Raw genomic sequence first — 22,004 nt, 5'->3', positions numbered from 1 at the left:
TGACATATTAATGCATCAGATTTAAGAAGCCATTGCTGAAAATTGTCTCCCTCTTTTCACATAGATTATTATTTCTGAAAGGGCAGGCACTATGCTCTAAGGGTAAAGGAAGAGCCAGCAGGAGGTCAGTGGATGGACTTTTGATGACTGTGATGACCACTCTGCCTCCTCCATGGGAACATAAGCCCGTCGTCTTAACCTTCTCTTTCTTGGGACACCAAGGAGTTCTTTCCACCCCTCCCTGCTAGACCCCACTCTTTCCATCCCTCCTGCCTCCTTTCAACTCCTGATGGCATAGGTATCAGATGCTTAAGTTTTCATAGTTTGAGAAGACCACCAGGGGCAGGCAGGAAGTGTGGAGGGGCCACGAGTGACACATTTTCTATATTTCTCAGCATAATTATTTGGTATAATTACAGCTTCATAGGCCAGGGGCCCAAGATCACAGAAAACTAATAACAGAGTTAGAAACTTGACCTAAAAGTTCTGATTTTTATGCTAGAAAAAAACATACTGCCTGCATTCTAATAATATGCAATGATATGATAGTGGTAGTGTGGAAGTTTTCCTGTGCACACAGTATTTTTTTGTTTTTTGGGTTTTTTTTCCCTTCAGGATGGAGACCTGCGTATGGAGTTTACAATATGTGGGTGTCTCTCTTTGGAGCTGTTTTGTGCTGTGCGGTCATGTTTGTCATCAACTGGTGGGCAGCTGTCATCACCTATGTCATTGAGTTCTTCCTCTATGTCTATGTGACTTATAAGAAGCCAGGTAAGATAAGAAGGACTGTATAGGAAGGGGCTTCCAAAGCACTCCAGCCACCTGTTCATTCAACAACCATTTATTGAGCAGCTTCTGTGTGCTTAGGTATGACATGTGGGTGGAGGATAGTAATAATATAATGTCATATAACAATAACAATAGTTAACCTTGTTGAGCACCTATTATATAGCATGCACTCATTTAATCCTCACATTAATGCTGTATATTAAGTGCTATTAGTCCCATTTTACAGATGAAGAAACTGGAGTTCGAAGAGTTGACCACTTGCTGAGGTAACAGTCAGGATGTGACTGAGCCAACATTTTAGTTAGAGTGTGTATGATACCAAACCCCACAAGCTTTCCAATATATCACCTTCTAAAGTCTTATAAATGAGATATCATCCCTGTCCTCAAGGAGTTCCCAGACCCACACAGAAGCAGCTAACTATAATACAATATGGTAAGCACCACGAGAGTGACATGAATGAATTACTGAAAAAAGGAGAGGGCGTGATTAACTCTGATTAGAGTTGTCCGAGAAAACTTTCCTGGCTCATGGCTTGTCCCTGGGCCACACACTCAGTCAGAACTTAATAAATATGTTTTGAACAAACAAATAAGCTATTTAAAAAAAAAAATAAGGCAAGAGGCTAGGGTTGGTTAATTGGATAGAGCAGGGAAGGTTATTCTAGGCAAAAGGAAAAGCATGAGTGAAATTAGGAAGCATGCAAGTGCATGACATATTTAGGAAGCTTCAAGGCCTTTAGCATGGAAAGAGTTCTTGAGTGCTAAGGACAATGGGCAGGAGGTGAGCCTGGAAGGGTAGGTTGGGGCCAAATAAGAAATTTAAATGACATGCTAAAGAAGGAAGAGTTGGTGTATATATATATATACACAATGGAATACTAGTCAGCCATGAAAGACACAAAATTGTCCCATTTTCAACAACACGGATGGATCTTGAGGGTATTACGTTAAGCGAATGAGCCAGACAGAGAAAGACAAACATGTATGATCTCACTCATATGTGGAAGATAAACAAACACAGATAAAGAGAATAGATTAGCAGTTACCATAGGGGAAAGGGGTTAGGGTGGGCAAAAGGGGTAAAGGGATCCATATACATGGTGACGGATAAAAATTAGACTATTGGTGGTGAGCACAATGCAGTTTATACAGAAACTGATAAATAATAATGTACACACATGAAATTACACAATATTATAAACCATTATGACCTCAATAAAATAATTGAAAAAAAAATCAAATCTGCTAGAACTAGTAAGTTAATTTAGCATAGTCAAAGCATACAATGTCAATATATAAAAATCAATTGTATTTCCATATGTGAGCAGTGAATAATGGAAAATTAAAATCTAAAAAACATAACATTTATAATAGCAAAAGAAAATGCTCATCATAAGAAAAAAAATTTGTAACTGTGTATAGTGACAGACGTTAACTAGACTTACCGTGGTAATCATTTTGCAATATATACAAATATCAAATCATTATGTTCTACACCTGAAACTAATATAATGTTGTATGTCAATTATACCTTAATAAAAAAATGGTAGTATAAAAAATATATATATATTGGTGATGGTAATAACAAAAAAAGATTCTGGATATTGTGAGCAACAGAGAGCTGCCATAGATTATTCAACTGGATCTGAACTTTGAATGTTAGCTTTAGAATCAGTGATAAGGATGGATGGAAGCTGGGAGGGGCTAGAGACCACAGAGTGTAGCACAGAGAGGTCCAGTCTCAGGAGCCAGACAGGTGCCGAGCCACCCTCCCTCTCCTCTTGCGTGTAGTCTGCAAGTAAAGTAGAGAAGGCACTAACTACCTCAAAGTGGCTTCATTGTTGTTTTTCTTTATCACTTTATGCATTTTTAACATCAGGCACAATTTGCGTATGGTAAAATTCACTCCCTTTATGTGTACTATCTCTAAGTTTTGACAAACTTACGCAGTCTTGTAACCACTTGTAATCAAGATAGAGGACATTTCCATCATCGCTAAAAGTTCCTATGTAGTCAACCTCTTTCCCCAACTTAGCCCCCAGCAACCACTTTTCTGATTTCTGTCCCTATAGCTTTGCCTTTTCCAGAATTTTATATAGAATCATATAGTATGTAGCCTTTGTGTGTGCTTCCTTTCACTTAGCATGATGCTTTTAGATTCATCCGTGTTGTTGCATGTATAAGTCGTTTGTTCTGTATTGTAGTGGAGTAGTATTCCATTGTATGAATATATCTCAAATTTCTTAAAAATATCTTCACCAGTTGATTGACATTTGGGTTGTTTCCAGCTTGGGGTGATTACATATAAAGCTGCTGTAAACATTGACACACAGGACTTTATGTGGACCTGTGTTTTCATTTCTCTAGAAGTGGGATTTCTGATTATATAATAAGTATATATATATATATATATATATATATATATATATATATATAAACCTTATAAGAAACTGCCAAACTGTTTTCCACAGTAGCAGTATTGTTTTCCATTCCTACCAGCAATGAATGAAAGTCCTAGTTGCTTCACTTCCTTGTCAGCACTTAGTATTGTCAGTTGATTTTTTTAAAAACATTGTAATAGATGTAGAGTACTATCTTACTGTGGTTTGGTTTACATTCTCCCAATAACTAATGATGTTGAACATCTTATTTGCCATCCATATAGCTTCTTTAGTCAAGTATCTGTTTAAATGTTTTGCCTATTTTTTGAGTTGTCTGTTTTCTTATTATTCGGCTGTGAAAGTTCCTTATACATTCTGGTTGCAAATCCTTTAGCAGTACATGTTTTGCAAATATTTTCTGCAGCTCTATGACTTGTCCTTTCATTTTCCTTACAGTTTTTTTGAAGAGCAGACATCCTTAATTTCCATAAAGTCTAATTTATCATTTTTTGTCTTTCTTTAATCCAAGGTCACAAACTTCTTGTAGAAGTTTCAATGCTTTAGATTTTAAATTGATGTCTATTATCCCCCATTCTGAGTTAATTTTTGTGTATGCTATGAGGAGTGGTTCAAAATTTATGTTTGACACGTAAATATCCAATTGACTGGTAGGATTTTTTTAAGAATAAAACAACTTAAAGTATGCTAAATGCCTCCTACATAGTCAGCACTTAATCAATATTAATCTTCTTTATCTCCAGATCATTATCCCACATCATTTCCCTGACTCTTCTAAGCAAGACTGGGGAGATGGCTCTGGCTGCCATCTGGGATGAATCTGCACATTCCCACTGGGGACTTTCTCTTAGAAGATTTAGAGGATCCATCTAATATTTAATTTGTTTTAAAAAATGGCAGAGAATGATAGTGCTTCCCTTCCTTATTATGAAGATTAAGTTCTAAAAGATGGACTAAAATGCTTACTAAAGATTGACCCTCTTCATGGACATCCAGAAATAAGAATTCCTGAGCTATTCAGTTTTACTATTGAAAATACTGCACACTATCTGTGTATGCAGAAATGCGTCTTTTCTTTTCAGATTAGGTATTTGTGAAGACCCCTTGAATTTATTCAGGGGCTGACCATTTTCCCCAAGTCTGTCTGCCTGCGATGTCGTTATCACACAGCCTCTCTCCACAGGCTAGATTTCTAGAGCTGCAGCTTTATAATCCTTAGCTGGAAGGAGAGGTCTCACTTCCAAGAATTCACGAAGTGTCCGTAGAAGGACACACACAATGCTCTTTCCAGGAAATACTACATTATGTTTTCTCTAATTCGGGCACTTGTCACTGCTGACATAGCCAAGAAAAATCGTGGAAGGGAATGGCTTATAAAAATTATTCACAGTATACAGAAGGAAGGTCAATGCTTTTTATGCCAAATTCCTCCTTCATCCACAGATGTGAACTGGGGCTCCTCCACACAGGCTCTTTCCTACGTGAGCGCTTTAGACAACGCTCTGGAATTAACTACAGTGGAAGACCATGTGAAAAATTTCAGGTAAAATTGGCTTCTCAAGCATCCTGTGGTGTTCCACATTAGAAGTGGCTTTCCTTTATGGGACACAAATGCATTAGAGTAGTTATATGCTTTATGAGTATCTTCTAAGAATAAGCAGTCATACAAAACTGCCACATTTTCATGATGAGTACTTCCTTGCTTCCACTCTGAGCTATGCCCACCCCAACTACAAACCCTCATAGTGCTGGCAGTCACGTTCCATGCACAGAGATAGAGAGGTGATCTAAGTGACATGATGTCAGGGTGATGTCCCCAAATCCCCACACACCTTAATCATCATTGCTGTCTCCATTCAGCTTTAGCTTGGTGGTTTATTGAATTCTCTCGGGAGAAGTTACGCTTTAAGCTCTTCATTAGTTATATCTCATTTTTTAATGGAAGCTCAAAACACAAGATCTTCAAGAAGGATAAAGGAAAATAACATAAAAATACTGGTTGGAGAAGGACAGGTTGTGTTGGGGATTTGGGATAGGGTAGTGTCCAGAGAACAAAATACAGGGAACTACCTTTTCCTTCACATTTTTGTCATCACCAACTAAACTAAGAATACAAAGATGGACAGGCAAGATGATTCAAGACTTCTGGTGAGAAACCCAAGAAATATTTAGGGGAGAATTTGTCTCATTTTGCACAACTTTCTGTGCCATTTACATGGGGTGGTTTTAGGCTCATAGGCTTCTTGCGATAGCCAGTTCTCACATCTTTTCTCCCCTTCCAGGCCCCAGTGCATTGTCTTAACAGGGGGGCCCATGACAAGACCTGCTCTCTTGGACATAACTCATGCCTTTACCAAAAACAGTGGCCTTTGCATCTGCTGTGAAGTCTTCGTGGTAAGAGCCTCTTCCTCCCAGTCAGGTGCTTTTTCCTCCCTGCTCACCTTGTGTTGTTTTACGTGAGCCAAGCAGCTGCATGTAGTGATAGGAGACCGGCAAGGGAGTGTGGACAAGAGCGCTTTTCCTTGATTCATACAGCAAAGACTAGCAAGAGCCCGTGATCCTGAATTTAAACGAGTGGATAAAATGTGTTTCAGATTTCACAGGAGACCAACTAAAAGTGATAAATATTTCCAAATGATGGTCTTTGAGTCAAGAAAAAGAGAACTGGCTCAGAAATAAAATGAAGGCATTTGGGGTGATAACCGTCTACAGAAAGATAAAAGGATGGGCTGAATCAGAAAGCACTATTATATGGATTAACTGATGAGGAGTGAACTAGACATAATGGCCTTAAATGACAGCACGTAAAATTTAGATTAAATATTTGGATAACCTTGATGACACTACAGATATCTAGGTAATTCAACCAAGTTTTCCTTGCCTTAGATAAACATCCAGAGCTGAATGAGTTCCTTTTTGTTCAGGAAATATGTGGTAGACTTTTAATAACTTATTGGTGGTTTTCCCAGGAGGTATTCAAAATAGATGCTAAAAATTTAACCATAATTTAGTTGACCAATCTCTAAAGTCAGGAGAAAGTACTAAAATTATAACAAAACAATAAGTCTGAGTCCTCTACACCAGCCTACCTCTACTTATATTCCCATAACTTTCCGTCTGTCTCTCTCATACACACACACCCCACTCAAAATCCTCAGCTACTTAGATGTCTTTTTAGAGTACTTAGCTATTCTTCAAAGCATTTTCTTACAGTTTGTCTTAGTTGATCTATGTAAACAGCCTAGTGAGGCAGAAGGGAAAAAGAAATCCTGTTCTCAATTTACTGATTGGAAACGTGAGATTCAGGAAAATTAAATTATTGCAAAGGGTCACATGACAAGAAGGTGCCAGAACCAGGATGTCGGTCCAGGTCACCCAATTGTGCTGTGTTAAATCATAAGGAGAAACCCTTAGCAGACTCATAGCCCTGGAAGCGCTGTTAGAATGGGGTGCCACTACCTAAACTTCTAATACACACCAGGGAATAGGGCTGTGAGGGAGCTGTGTAACCACGGGGCCAGGCAACTGTGCCATGATGAAAGGACTAATTTACTACATGTCATCATGACCAGCGCTTAAGCATCTTTTACACTTGGCAACACTCTAAATGCTATATGAGGCAAGTTGGTCATATTCTCTTTCCTCTCAGTGCTTATATGATAGTTACGCAGACGACATAACTCAATGCAATTATCTGATAGGAGGTGGCGGGAATCCTACTGACTACATAAGATTGACAGGTTAAGTAATAACCAACTATGACTCCAGAGAATTTTTTAAAATCTTATCAAGCACCCTTCCTTCGTATTATCAACTTTGGTGCCCTGGATTAGTGGATTTCATTTTGGCCAATATAATACAGGAGCGAGTTTTGATGGAATAAGCAGTTTGGGGTGTTTTTCTTCTCTAGCAATTTAGAGAAAACTTAGTTTAGCAGGCAATAAAATATCTTTAGGACAGGAGAAATGAGTCAGGAGTATAAACAGTCATATACTGGCAAAGGAGAAAAGGTCTTTTTATAGAGACAGGAGATATTGCTTTTAATTAACCCTTGGCTGCTTTAACTATAATAAAAGAGTATGATTCTGGAATATCATTTCGTGTGAAGTAGGTACTTAAATCTGTGCCTCCAATGGCCTGGTTATTTGACATGTATATTGACCTGTTATATAGCACTGTGCTGGTCTCCCCAAATAAGGCCCAAGAGTCTTTCTCCCAGGCGCCGAGGTTCTCTTGGGGGCAGAGAATAGTTACTGCATCAGTTAACGACTTTCCAGTTAGTTCCTTTCCGTGAGCTCCCAGGGCTGCAGATGCTGTCAGCATTTTTCACCTCCATGCTCAGTCGTCAATCATCTTTGCAAAGAAACAGATGGAAGGGGATGTGGGGAAAGTTGACATCCCATTAGAAAATGTTTTCCAAAAGCACAGTAGTTGGTGGTTAGGCCAACCTGGTGGAAAAGGTTAAATAGTAACTATGGTGTTAAGAGACGGCAATTTAATTTTCAACTCTAGGGAGCTGGTGCTCATGGGCTTTCAAGACACACAGTCAAGTTCTGAATCAGTTTTGCCACCTATCAGCTATGAGTCCCTTAGGCACATAATTTAGTTTCCCTATGCCTCACTTTTCTCAGTTATAAAATGGGAATAATAATTATAATAATAGCACCTATGTTACAGAGTTGTTGTGAGAATTCCTTAAGGTAAGCTTGCTAGTGCTCAGCTCAGTGTCTGTCAAATAGTAAACACTCAACTAATTTTAGTTGTTATTTTTGATATTGCTATTATCATTATCATTATTTTTGGTATTCCCTAGTTGCCATTTTCATTCCAAAAATATATCCCCTTCAACAGAACCCTAAAGCACCCTCTCTTAGAGAAACCAGGTCCAGACAGTGGATCTTGGACTTTTTAGGTATCCAACAGCTTGATCATGATGGAGCAGTGAGATAGGCACTCCTGTGCGAGTAATCACAGGGCAGCAGGCTCTGTGCTCTGGCCCTCCGCTGGCCTTTAGTTATCTGAAGTGTGAGCTTGCAGTGCTGTTACACTTAGAAGGAACGAGCAAAACTCAGAGCTCACTGGCATTTCAATGCTAGTGGGTAGATGAAAAACATGGGGCTACAGCTGCCACCTCCTGCAACAGAGGTCTAAAGGACTAGATATCATGGCCCTCAAAGTTGTTGAAATTGAAACTGAGTTATTCTTTCTGCTTGGCCTCCAGCCCACACTGCAGCCTGCCGGCTATCCAACGAACTCTTACCCTCACCCATCAGAGACTCTTCCTCCCTCTTGCCTTTTTCCTACTCAGCCTAAAGATTTCAAATGAGGAACCCTTTATCAAGACAAATTTGGGAATCCTTTTTAAGGAATCCAGTGTGGTAACTTAAAATAATGTCTATTCTTCTCCTTTGAATTACCCTATAATAAGTCAATGACACATACTTATATCCCAAGAGGCTGTACGTTCACCACCTAAGTAATTTTCTTCTTCTTTTGTGCCTCGTTCCCACCATCGTAGGAAGACTAGAGGGAGGAGGACTCTACCTTCTGGTACCCTCTCATATTTCCAAGCACAGCCAAATTCAGTGTGTTCAGCAAAAGGCATGTATTAAGGGTTGCAGTCTCCACCAATTCTTATCCTGTGTACCATGGCATAAAAAAACACTGCCTTTCTTTGTCAATCAGTTTCCAAATTTATTCATAGCAGTTGGAAAGATAGTAAAACCAATCATTGCAGATAACTTAGTTTGGATTTATGTCCTCTTAATTCTCTGAGTACACTGGGTTCTGTTCTAAAATCTCATGGGGCCAGTTCATACTTATCTTTCTCAATAGTCACTCTCTCATATACTTCTCAACTTTTTGTTTGAAGGCAGGGTATTTTTTATTTAAAACAAATCAAAAACAAGTGTGCTTTAAAGATGGAAAGTTGGTCCAGTTGATCTGGGATTTAGAATGCAAATTAGATAAAGCCATCATTGACAGAAATGCAACACATACCTCTTTTCTAAATTTGGTTTGTCCTAAAATTGCAAAAGGCTTTCAAGTTTATAGCGTCATCTTTTATTAAGTACATTGTGTTGTGCTGGTGGCTAAAAAATAAAGGTTTTTTTTAGATTGCTTCTCTTGTTTATTTTGAAACATTAAGAAGAACATGAGGCTGAAATTTATACTTTTGTAGGTCAAAAACTATTGAACACTGGCAATTTCATGTGATCAAATTAAATCAAATAAAATGACACCCATATTCTACTTCTCCTAAATAATAACTGTTAATATTTTTGTCATAGTGGCTTCCACTCACTTTTTAAATGAAATAAACCATTACAGATCAAGCTAACGTCTCCTTTATAACCACCTAGCTCCATGGCACTCTCTCTCTCCAAAGGCAATGTTATCTGAGTTTTATTGGGAGTACAGTCATTTCACATACATGTACCAAGATGTAGATCTGTCCTGATTAATGTTTTCCTGCTCTTTTGTTCTTTAAATCTTGATTGTCCTGTCCTCTCCTCTTGTTGTAAAGGAGGAAAGGGGATAGCTTTTGATCATCTTCCTCCTTTTAACAAAATTTCACCCTTACTGTTTTCCTCTCTCTTTTCCTGAAAATTTATAAAGTATCTTATAAAACCTAAACCTTCTTTGAATACAAAGAAGCTCTAACTCCTAACTCTATGGCGCAATGGAGGGCAGTTCAAGCAGAAACAACCCAGAGAAAATGAAAATTCTCATTTTTTTCTTTTATCTTCAACCTCCTCTTTTCTTTTGTTTGTTTGTTTCGAGGAAGATTAGCCCTGAGCTAACTACTGCCAATCCTCCTCTTTTTGCTAAGGACGACTGGCCCTGAGCTAGCATCCGTACCCCATCTTCCTCCAGTTTATATGTGGGACGCCTACCACAGCATGGCTTGCCAAGCGGTGCCATGTCCGCACCCGGGATCTGAACCGACAAAACCCAGGCCTCTGGGAAGCAGAACTGCAAACTTAACCGCTGCGCCACTGGATGGGCCCCCAACCTCCTCTTAATCTCGACTTTTGTGTCTACCAAAAGGAAAATGCATTTTCTTTTAGATGCATCTCTTCTTCTTTAGTCAGTGAGTCTCTGTCATGATGTTAATAAAATAGTGACATGACCAAATACAGGAAGAATGAAATGAAATGGGCACTAGGATGCCTAGTGAGACCAACTCAGAAAGGCAAAAATTCTCTTTCCCACAGTTCCAACCAGAACGGCAATGAAAGCAAAGACAGAGTCTTAGAAAGCAAAGACAGAGCAGTAAGACTCAATGTTTTGAAGAATAAAAGTTGGAAAGAACACTGTCCTTGGCCCAAATTCCTGTATTTGATCCTAATGATTATTGGAAGTCCTTTGCAAATTCTTTTTCATAAGATTCATTTATTTGAAGTAGCATCATATCAACTTCTTCCCCAGACTAAATAATTAGAATTTCTTTACCCCACTCTCAATCAATGTCAAAGTTATAATATATACAAGATTTTAGAGCTTCTTTGTTCAAATCCTGAATTAATTTATGTACTCATATTTTGAATCTTAACTGAGCTAATCTCTACAATATTTTAATTGAGTGGTAAAGTCCAGTGTTGTGACTATGGCTACTTGAGTGTTGAATAATTATATTCCAGTATGCATCCCTTCTTTGTTAGTTTACTTTTTTCTTACCACATTTGTATTGCAGCCTTGCTCACATTAATAAATGTGCTATAAGGATATTATAATGGCTTTTAGCAAAGAGAGATTCTGCATGAAATATTTTTATGACTTCTCAATATGGCAAATTTAGGCATTAAAGTAAATCTCTGTCACAATTAATGTTTAATCTGGATTTTTGTAATACTAATAAACATACATTAGACTGTATTTATTTATATAAATGCCACTTTTCCTAGGGTTTACAGTCAGTGTGGTACAACTCAATGTACTGACAGTCCTATACCTTTCCTAACTGTTGGTTATTCTTCTGTCTCCTGGCTGTTGTTCCCATTGAGCTTCCTTGAACAAAATACTCCATCTTTCTGTTGCAGTTGATGAAGTCTAGAATGCTCAACAATGACTAATGGTTCAAAATGCATTGACGGTCTAGAACCCTGAGCAAAATTTGATCCATAATGATGTATCTTTCTTCAGGCTAGATCTGCTGGTTTAATAACTACTGTCTCTGTAACTTTACCTTCTCCATCTTCATTGAAGGTTCTTGTTTTTTAACTTTAATGTAAGTCATCCAAACTGTTTTGAAAAACCTGCAGGCTCTAGAAAATGTACTGGTAAAAATAAGTGCATAAAGAATATGATCCAATTTAAATATAACATTAAAATAAAAAGATCTCATACAGCATCTAGTATTGTGTAATAGAAATATAATATGTGCCACATATGTAATTTAAAATTTTATAGTAGCCAATTTAAAAAAGAAATAGGTAAAGTTAATTTTAATAATATATTTTATTTAATGCAGTGAATCCAAAATATTATTTCAATATGCAATCAATATAAAAATATTAATGAGATATTTTACATTATTTTTTCCATACTAAGGCTTTGAAATCCAGTGTGAATTTTGCTTTTCCAGCATATCTCGATGTGGATCAGCCACCGTTCAAATGCTCAATAGCAATATGTGGGTAAGGGCTGTCATAGTGGGCAGTGATGACCTAGACAATTTCCTTATTCTTATAAATGTAGAACCTACATCAAGAGAGGACAAATGACCCTGGGTATTAGCTGATCAATGCCAGAGCTGGATCTAAACTCAATACTCTGGCTCCAGTCAGCGTTCTTTTAGCTCTGTTGTAGAACAAACACAGTGGGAGAATTAGGTCAGGGGCTTCACTGAGATTGTGAGCATTCATTTAAGATGACAAAAATTGGGGCTGACCTGGTTATATAGTGGTTAAGTTTGTGTACTCTGCTTCAGTGGCCCGGGGTTTGCTGGTTTGGATCCTGGGTGTGGACCTACACACCACTCAACAAGACACGCTGTGGCAGCGTCCCACATACAAAACGGAAGAAGATTGGCACAGATGTTAGCTCAGGGACAATGTTCCTCACCAAAACAATAATAAAAATCAACTTTGGATCACTACCTATTCCAGATACCGAATTCAGCACTTTCTTATGACTACTTAAAACAGCCTTCCAGGAGAGAGATTTTTATCCTGTTTTCAGAATAACATATCAAACCTCAGAGATAATCAATTACCTCCAAAGTGGCCAAGCTTAGATTTGAAACCAGTTTGACATCTTTTCTCTTCAGTCCAACATCCTCTAAGACTGCAACTCCAAGCTTGGTTGGCAACCAGCAGCATCCATGTCACCTGGGAGTTTGTTAGAAATGCAAAATCTTGAGCCTTATTCCAGACCTACACACTGCATTTTATCAAGATCCCAAGCAGTTTGTAAGAAATCTAAGACAATGCAACAAAATACCAAATCTTCCATGAATTGAAAGAATTTCCCAGGAAAATAGTAGATTTGTGCCTGACAGGTACATGGTAGATAATCAGAAATACCTCTTGGATTGATTTGAAATAAACAAAGAAAAGAGCTAGATTGGACCTTTAAAGAAAGAGAGAAACGAACGGAATTTTTAGTTAAAATTGAGTTTCCGGAACTCAAATCTTGAAATTATAAAACGTGTCATCTAACACCACAACACCTGCCTCCTTCTCTCTTAACCTCTTCTGTTCTTCCTGCGCCATAGGTATATGAACTTTTGTTCCCACCAAATGAGTGAAAGGGAAATGTTAATTTATTTGAATGGGAATATGTCAACCTTATACAACAAAAAGTGGTGCAAGGGTATTTTGACCACACACAAAAAGCAAGGAATGGGCCTAATAGAATTATCAAGATGTGGTAGTTCATGGCACGATTTGCAGCTCTCCAGGATGTGGTTCCCAAGAGTGCTGTCCATTTCTTGAAATTGGGCTCTAGATTAGAGTTCCTTGGTCATCCTAAAGGTAACTCTCGCCGTTGAGTGAAAGGTTGATTGTGTATTTATCCTGAACTTTTTCAATCACATTTTCAGTATTTTCCTCATGTGCCATGATGCCCTCAGCTCTTTCTTTCATTCAGCATAAGGCAGTTCATTAAGCAGGTGTTAACACACCTAGACATTCTGTGTAGAAAGTGAATAATGTGAGCAGCACAGGTCCCCTCCAAAAGGTTGAATCTGCATGAACCCTGTTTAGTGAGGTGTGTTTCCCTCTTTCCCAGTTCTTAACCCAGTGGGGCATTGCTGGCTATTTGTGTCCTTTAGAAAACAACAGCAGTGCGATGTATAATAGCAGGGCATCTAACCAATATTTCATTGTGCTGTACAGGGACCACGCAAGCTGTGTGTTAAAGAGATGAACAGTGGCATGGCAAAAAAGCAGGCCTGGCTTATAAAGAACAAAATTAAGGCTTTTTATGCTGCAGTGGCAGCAGATTGTTTCCGAGATGGTGTCCGAAGTCTCCTTCAGGTAAGGCTGGCATTGAGGGAATGAGTACGGAGGCAAAGGCAATTAGCACTCCATGTTAATAAAGCTCCCGAAGTGAACGGCTCTAGTTAGGCAGTCCAGCGTCAGAGATCAATGCAGATGATTAAGGGATTCATTTTGAATTCCTAGGAATCAGGCAAAGCTAAAACAAGAGCGGAAAGGTTCTATTACAATGAACTGTGAGTGATACACTGAAAATGGAAAATAAAGTTGCCTTTGGCCACCAGCATACATTCTGTCCCCGTACTTATTGAAATGCAAATTTGTTCTGATGGTTGGCGACATTCAGGATCCTATTAAAACCTCAAACTATTTTTGCATCTCATATTGCACATGGCAATGCTCAAGTCAGGCATTCTTTTCCTTTTTTCTTTTGCAAATGGTGTGAGGGCGGCTGCAAGACTCGACTCAATAAACCTGTGATTATCTGGGCGACAAATGCCCATCCTCCTAAATTACTTCCAGAATGTTAAATATAATGTAATAATCTCTGTGGTTCAACATGAAAGCCCACAGTTCTCCCATCTTTTCTCCCTTCTTCGTTCCTTCTTCCTCCCCTTCTATAGTAAGCACACAGAATCCTTCCCTAGTTCTGATCTTCGTAATTTAGAGTGCCCGAGAATTCTTAAAACAATCCAGGAGACCCTCAGAAATTGTAGGGCTTGGCTTTGTAATCATTTGGCTTTAATATGGTTGAGAAGTCCTGATTCTATGTACTACACCGGATGATGCATTTAGCTTTCACAGTTGCTATATACAGGTTATGTAAAAATTCAGGACTGCATCCAAGTAACTCTGATGTTTATGTAGGTGGGAAAGGAAAAATATTGATTAAGCTGTAATATTTTGGAGATTAAGAGTATTTGATTCATTACTGTCTCTAATATCCCCAAAGAACACTATCAAAGTAGCTGCACACGCAGAGAAATCATTTCTGAAAGACCTATTACCTCCAATGAGCCTCTTTTCATCTGTCATTAATTTTCTAAACCATGGAAATACATGTCATTGCAAGATGCTGATTTTTCTTTCAGTAGTCAGTTACTTTTCAGTAGCTCTTTGGTTAAATACGTTGGGAAGATTACAAGTTTAATGTAAAATTATCATGGGACATTGGTAAAATAATAAAATTTTCAACTAGGAATGGGAGGACAGATATAGAATAAGAGCAGGGAGAGAAAAGACATAGGTATAGAAAACAATTCTTATATTAATCCAAAAGAAATTGTAAAAAAAATTTGACAACGCATGAAGCTTGAATTTCTCCAAAGAAAAGTGGAGGACAGGAGTGTCATGGCAAAAGGGCAGGACAGAGTGGTCTTAAAGGGAAGCATTGACAGTTGCACCATTTTGGATAAAGGCTTCTTTGCATCTAAGAAGTTATGGTATGAATGACCACATCCTCAAACCGTAGTCATAGGAAAGACTGCATCCACACTGCCGTGTATCTGCCGACAGCAAAATGACAGCTCTAAAGAGCTGTTTTCTGCTATCTGTGCACTTCTAAGAGCAATACACCAAATGTAGTGGAAGCAAAGTTTATTTCAGGAACCCTCCATCAATACCTGTCTCCTACTTGCTACTGTCCCCTCTAAAATGTCTGACTCTGGTCATTTGTTTCACTATTCCTATGACCCAGGATATCTTTCCTTCACTCCCACTGCTCTCCTTATCTTTACTTGTCAACATCTAACCAACCTGAAAGATCCAGAACAAATGCCACTTCTCCCATGAAGCTGTCCATGAATCCTCATCTGAAATTCAAGTTTTCTTCCTTTATGCTTTCATATGAGCTCCTACTGCATTTGTACTTTAATTATAATTATTTGTGTATATTTTGTCTCCTTTGCCTTATTCTAAGCTCCCTAAGGCCAGAGAATACGCCTCACTACTCTCCCACAGCACCTAACATAGCACCTTGCAATCAATAGGTGCTCGATAATATTGCCGAATTAAATTTAATTAACTGGAAGCCATATTCTGTCATCTAATGGGGATGGGGGCATGAAACTTCTGACATGGAAGATGGCTATTAATGATACTGTCATGTAGGATTAGGTTCTGGAAACATAGCTCAGTTACTCTTCAATAAATAATATAAGGAGAAGTTCCAGTGATCCTTGTATGTAAGAATTTTCCAAACATGGATTTTATTGCTAATGACATTATGGATATAACAGGTGGAAATGAGCTCTGAACCGCTAAGTTACAACATGTATGCCAACAGTTAAACCAACCCTCACTTGATTTTAAATTATTGAACCATTTTAATGAGTATGTCAGAAGAAATGCAAATGACTGCTAATTTAGAAAAGCTACATTTCTGTCATCTAAAATCCATTTATGGCTGAGATGATTTAGAACTAATCTTTCTATTTTATGCTTGGGTACGGGCATGAAGGACATGCACGAAAATGTAATCTAATCTTCAGGAGCTTCAGAACATTACTTCAGTGCTCTTCTGGACATTATTTCTCATTTGCAGTGGTGGTTTCCCGGTATGGTAAGGATTGCCTGTGTGTTTCTCTCCTCTGTTTAGGCCTCGGGCTTAGGACGAATGAAACCAAACACTCTGGTGATTGGATATAAAAAAAACTGGAGGAAAGCTCCCTTGACAGAGATTGAAAACTACGTGGGAATCATACAGTAAGTGACGGCTTTCAAGACGTGTTTGTGTTTATAAAGCATTAACCAGGGCAGTACATAACTGACACTGCTGTACCAGATTAAATTGCCTGGATAGAGGACATTCCCCTGTACTCTGAATTCTAACAAAGTGAAAAAACACTGCCAGTAATAGAACTTGAGGGAATCAGAGTGTCGGGGGGTTGGGGAGGCGGACAACTTGGTGTCAGAGAAAGAGGGGTAAATATTAAGAGTTCAACCTTAAAACCTATCTATAAGATTAAAAGCAGATGACAGCTGGGTAAGGAAGGAATTGTTCTTTCAAAACATGTGGAATCTTGGGTTGGCTGGTATGCCCAATTCAGTCATTGTCATCTCCTGAGCCTTGGCTAACGTGGTCGCTAGCCCAGAGCCTCAAATCTCCCTTTGCTGGTATGAGGATCCCATATTCCAGGTGCCTCTGACATGTAGCAGTGTTGATTTATGCACAGAAAGTGAGTTTTAAGTGGTACATGACATCTAATAGCTAAATATTGGAAAAGTCTTGGGATGGGATAATAATGGTAGTCTTTAAAGGACTCGTAGGCACCAGGCTAACATCCTTAAGGTGAATTATCCCATTTAATTCTCCCATTTAAAGAAGGCTTTGGAGTGAGTGCTATTGCTGTTCCCAATTTACAAGACACAGATATTAAAAACTAAGTAACATGCAGAAAACGACAGAGTTTTGTAAGTGACGGAGCTGGAATTCCCAGGACCATCCAAATTCAAAGTTTGAACTTCTGACCACAATGCTATGCTGCCTCCAAAAGCACATACATACCCAAAGTATTACCTGCCTTGAGTCCTTCTGAATAAGAGGAAATAAATTCTACGCTCTCGGAGAGGCACAGAGTATCCTTAGTGATCATTTTAGAAAATGGAGCATTTCTTCCAGGCTTGAAAATACTTAACCAGAATTGTCTCAAGGGGAGCAATGTTAGCTAAGTCCATTTGGGGGAGATTTAGGGAACATAACGAAAGCATTCTAATATTACTTCTATTGATTGAAAAGAAGCATAAGAAAATAATCTTTTCATCTTCTGAAATTATATACATTACTGAACAAACAGAAATTCACTTAACAGTCTTCCCAGCGTAGGAAACCTATATGTTAAGTGCATTCTCCTGAATTGTGCTCCCCAGAGCCTGGATGCCACATGCTGCCATCTGGCTCCTGCTGTGCTTTCAGTTCAGGAGGTGAAGGCTAAACCAGGTGATCTGGGTCAGAATTTTGCCAAGCTCAGCAGACAGCGTTTTAATATATTTAGAATCACAGTCAGCTGCTGACCAGACCTTCTTGGAAATGGATTAGATTTGCTGTCTCTTATTCAGATTCTTCAGTAAAATTTCATCTTTACCTTTGGGGAAAAAAGAGGTGGAGGGGGAAAAAATTCACCTTCACCTTTGGGAAAAAATAGGGGTGGTGCAAATAGAAAGAAATATGTAACTCTTCAGAGAGTCCATTATTTGGCACAAAATTACCTAGGATCGTCTCCCAACCTCCCCACCATCCCAAACATTCTAGAAATCCAAAGAGACCAAGATAATCAAACTCAGTAACATGGATCTGAGGAGACTTCTGGCTTTTATACCAAATTGATAATTGGTCTTCTTGGTAATAAATTTCAATGTTAAGGTGGCTCAAATTTGTACTAGTATAAAACTTAGCTGGCTTGGTAAAGTTAAATGACTTTCCTGCCATAACGATGGGGTCAATACAGAAGGAAGACAGTCATAACAACTGTACTGTATTTCTCTTTCTGAATTTTTTGTTTTGTTTTGTTTTATGACTTAAAGCAAAGCACAGTATTATTGTTAATGTAGGGGTGTTATTACAATGGTATAGTATTTACCATTTTCCTTTGAATAAAATATTTTAGGGGTTGGCCCTGTGGCGCAGCAGTTAAGTTCGCACGTTCTGCTTCGGCGGCCCGGGGTTCGCTGGTTTGGATCCCGGGTGCGGACATGGTACTGCTTGGCATGCCATGCTGTGGTAGGCATCCCACATACAAAGTAGAGGAAGATGAGCATGGATGTTAGCTCAGGGCCAGTCTTCCTCAACAAAAAAGAGGAGGACTGGCAGTAGTTAGCTCAGGGCTAATCTTCCTCAAAAAAAAAAAAAATTTACGTATCTGTAATATTCTTGAGTATGGTTTAATTTTAATTAGAATCTGTATTAGTTTTGCTGGCTGCCATAACAAATTACCTCAAAGTTAGTGGCTTAAAACAACACAAATTTATTAGCTTGCAGTTATGTGGGTTAAAAGTCTGACACCAACTCACTGGGCTAAAATCAAGGTGTGGGTTTGGCTGTATTTCCTTCTGGAGGCCTGGGGAGAGAATTCTGGCCTCACTTTTGCTAGGTTCCAGAGGCTGTCCACTGCTCATGGACCCCTTCCTCCATCTCAAAGCCCCTGATTGATCAAGCTCTTCTCACATCACCTTACTCTGATCTCCTCTCCTTCCTCCCAATTTCACTCTTAAGGACCCTGGTAATTACACTAGGCCCAGGGGGATAATCCAGGATAATCTCCATAATCCCAAGGTCCTACCTAATCATATGCACAGAGTCCCCTTTGTCATATAAAGTAGCATATTCACATGTTGCATGGAATAGAACGTGGATGTCTTTGGAGGTCCATTATTCTGCCCGATACAGAATCCAGATATTTTTTTTGTGGAACACATTGTCTACATTTTATATTCAAGGACAATTAGAAACAAGATTTATCAGGAATTTACTTGGTGGTAACTTTTACGACAATGCATCTATTTTGTTAAATGAAGATCACTATGGTTTGAATTTTGAATAGATATTCATATAACATTGAACTTATTTAAATCGTTATTTGAAAATCCAGGTTTACTTTGGCTACTGGAAATGTGTCTGTTGATGATATATGATGAGACAATCACAAACTGCATTGTTTCTGGGGGAAGGTCACCACCCAACGGAAAGGGGTCTGGGCTTTAGGTCCATGGAAGATTAAACAGAGGAACTCCCAAGAAGAAAATTTTAAATGAACTCAAAGTATTAATTGATTTGGTTCCATACTTAGGGCCAGAGAAAAAATATTCTACAAGAACAGAGATAAAAGAGAGGCTTTCTCTCCCTTCCAGATAATCTAATTCCATTGGGTTGGGTGTGGAGAAGGCACAGCACCCAACTTCAACTGCTTAGGGTTGCCCTGAAACAGTGTTGCCTGAAAGGGTCTGTCCACAGTCAGTGGCGAAAGTTCCCTGGAGGAGCTGGGGACATTTTTAAATGGGAACTTATCTCAAAAATGTTGTAGGATTTCTCCTCAAATCATGGGGAATTTGGCTGATAATTTCAAAGGGTCTTTGCAGCCTGGAAACTCTCTGTTCTAAATATTTCAGTGACTGTTTTGTTTACATAAGAAAAGAAGCAATTATTTTAAAATTATGTAACAAGCTCTTAATCAAAATTCTAGTTGATAGTATTATTTGAATAAATTGCTTCCAGAGTAAATGAGCTAGTTACCTTTACCCAGAAAATGTTTTTAACAGGTGTAAAGGGAGAACAAACAAACTAACAGAAAAGGCATCAGTTCTTGGCTATATTCTGAAGTGAATTTTTATCATTTAATTACATTAAAATCCTAGAAGCAATTTAATATTAGTCCAAAGCTTGAGGATTAAAGAAGTCATTTAATCACTAACCACTTTTCTTCCACTTTCAGTGATGCCTTTGATTTTGAGATTGGTGTGGTCATAGTCAGAATCAGCCAAGGGTTTGACATCTCTCAAGTTCTTCAGGTGCAAGGTATGTACTTTCTTTATTCAACCAACAAATATTTACTGAGCACCTGCTGCATGCCTGGCATTGTTCTAAAGGGGGGGGGGGGAATGGAGCAGTGCACAGTGCAGACCAAGCCCCGTAACGATAGAGCTTCTGTTCTTTTGCTGACCTGAGGTGTGCACCCTCCCCCAGTGTTGTCCCCGTTGCTAACACAAGTGGCCTTTGTCCTCCTAATCAGAAATATAGAATGATCCAGGGCAGTCATCAGTTATTCTTCTTATCACAAAAACACAAAGCCAGCATCACTGAAAAGAAACAGCTTTGGTAAACTGAACTGCTGAATTAATTTCTGCAAGATGTTTCAGAAAATGAAGATTAATTCTTTCCTTGGAAAACTATGTATTTTGCTTTTAAGAGACTATGATCTGGTTTGCAGCTAACGTGGAAATGAGTCTGAATTATCATGCTGTGAATCACTAATCTAAGTCGGAGGCAGAAACACTAATTCAGATGAGTGGCTGTGTTTTTTCCCTATAGAGGATTTAGTATACTTGTTTAGTCTTAGAGTTGAAACACACCCTCTTGTGTATAAAATAAAAGACACATCTAAAGAGTCACTGATATACTAGGACAGGACTTATGGCTTTAGCTGAACTTCACAATAGAGTCCACTGACAACATGACACTAGAACAAAAGGATAATTGGGTACGTCTTATGTACCAGGCATGGCATAGGTGTCAATGCCGGATAGACGATGACTAATAAGAGTCGGTCTGTATCCTCAAGAGACTCACAGCCTAGTAATGGAAATGGGCATATTATTAGTGTAATAATAGGTATATCAATAGGGCCTCATGGGAATGAGAGAAGGGGCATTGAACTCCAAGAAGCTTTCCTGGAGGAAATGATCTTTGGTTTGAGATCTAGTGGATGAGTAGGAGTTAACTAGGCAATGTTGGGGGAGAGAAGAATGAGAGAGTTTGGGGAACAGCATTCCTGGCAAAGAGGAGAGCGTTAGCAAAGATGTGAAGACATGGGAATACAGAGGAATGGGATGTAGGGGCAACCAACACTAATGTGAAATTAGTGTTACTGAAGTGAAAGGTATGAAGCAGACAGTTGTGAAATACGAGGCTGCTGATATAACAGCCTGATTTTAAAAGTCTCATTTGTCATGTTAAAAAGTGTAGACCATATTCTATAGACAATGAGGAGCCAATGAAGAGATTTAAATGAGGGAGTAATATGGTCGTATTTGGGTTTTAGATCTTATACTCTTTCAGTTACACAGGGCATGGACTCAAAGAGGACCAGAATGGAAATAGAGAGACAAATCAATAAGATTTTATAATAATCAAAGCAAGAGAAGGTGACAGCCTGAACTAGAGCTAGGGATGGAGAGAAAAGGACAGAAGTAATTTGGAGGTAGGAAGAGCAGCATTTGGGGGTTGGTTGGATGTGTGGAATATGGGAGAGGGAGGAGTCAGCCCTTGGCTGGCTAAATGAATGGTGGGGCTACCAATGGAAATGGGAAGCAGGAGAGGAAGAGTAGGTTTAATGAAGAGATGCCTGGTTCAGTTTTGAACAATCTCCTGTGAGAAATCCTACAGGGAATGTCCAGTAGGCAGTTAGACAGTTCCGGTCTTAAAGAAGAAATGTGAGCTGGTGATGTAGATTTAGGAGACGTTATGGGTCAAATTGTATCCCCCTAAAATTCATATGCTGAAGTCCTAACTTCCAAAGGTGTTTGGAGAGAGGGTTTTTAAAGAAGTAAGTAAGGTAAAATGAGATCACTAGTGTGGGCCCTAATCCAATGTGACTGGTGTCCTTATAAAAAGAGATCAAGACACAGACAAGCACAGAGGAAAGGGAGAAGATGGCCATCTA

General features: G+C 38.8%; 1 protein-coding gene across 2 annotated transcripts in view; it reads left to right on the top strand.

The window, feature by feature from the left end:
- SLC12A1 (solute carrier family 12 member 1) overlaps nt 1-22,004 on the top strand; it is an 84,004-nt gene that overhangs the window by 37,237 nt on the left and 24,763 nt on the right. For both annotated transcript variants that reach the window (XM_008513799.2, XM_008513800.2), the window contains exons 15-20: nt 616-771; nt 4,634-4,733; nt 5,473-5,584; nt 13,531-13,671; nt 16,229-16,335; nt 20,058-20,140. In XM_008513799.2, the coding sequence (XP_008512021.1) occupies nt 616-771; nt 4,634-4,733; nt 5,473-5,584; nt 13,531-13,671; nt 16,229-16,335; nt 20,058-20,140 (699 nt within the window). The remainder of the gene's footprint in view (nt 1-615; nt 772-4,633; nt 4,734-5,472; nt 5,585-13,530; nt 13,672-16,228; nt 16,336-20,057; nt 20,141-22,004) is intronic.

The sequence above is a fragment of the Equus przewalskii genome, chromosome 1 (assembly GCF_037783145.1).
Source record: "Equus przewalskii isolate Varuska chromosome 1, EquPr2, whole genome shotgun sequence".
Classification (NCBI taxonomy): domain Eukaryota; kingdom Metazoa; phylum Chordata; class Mammalia; order Perissodactyla; family Equidae; genus Equus; species Equus przewalskii.
This window is presented reverse-complemented; position numbering and strand designations above follow the sequence as displayed.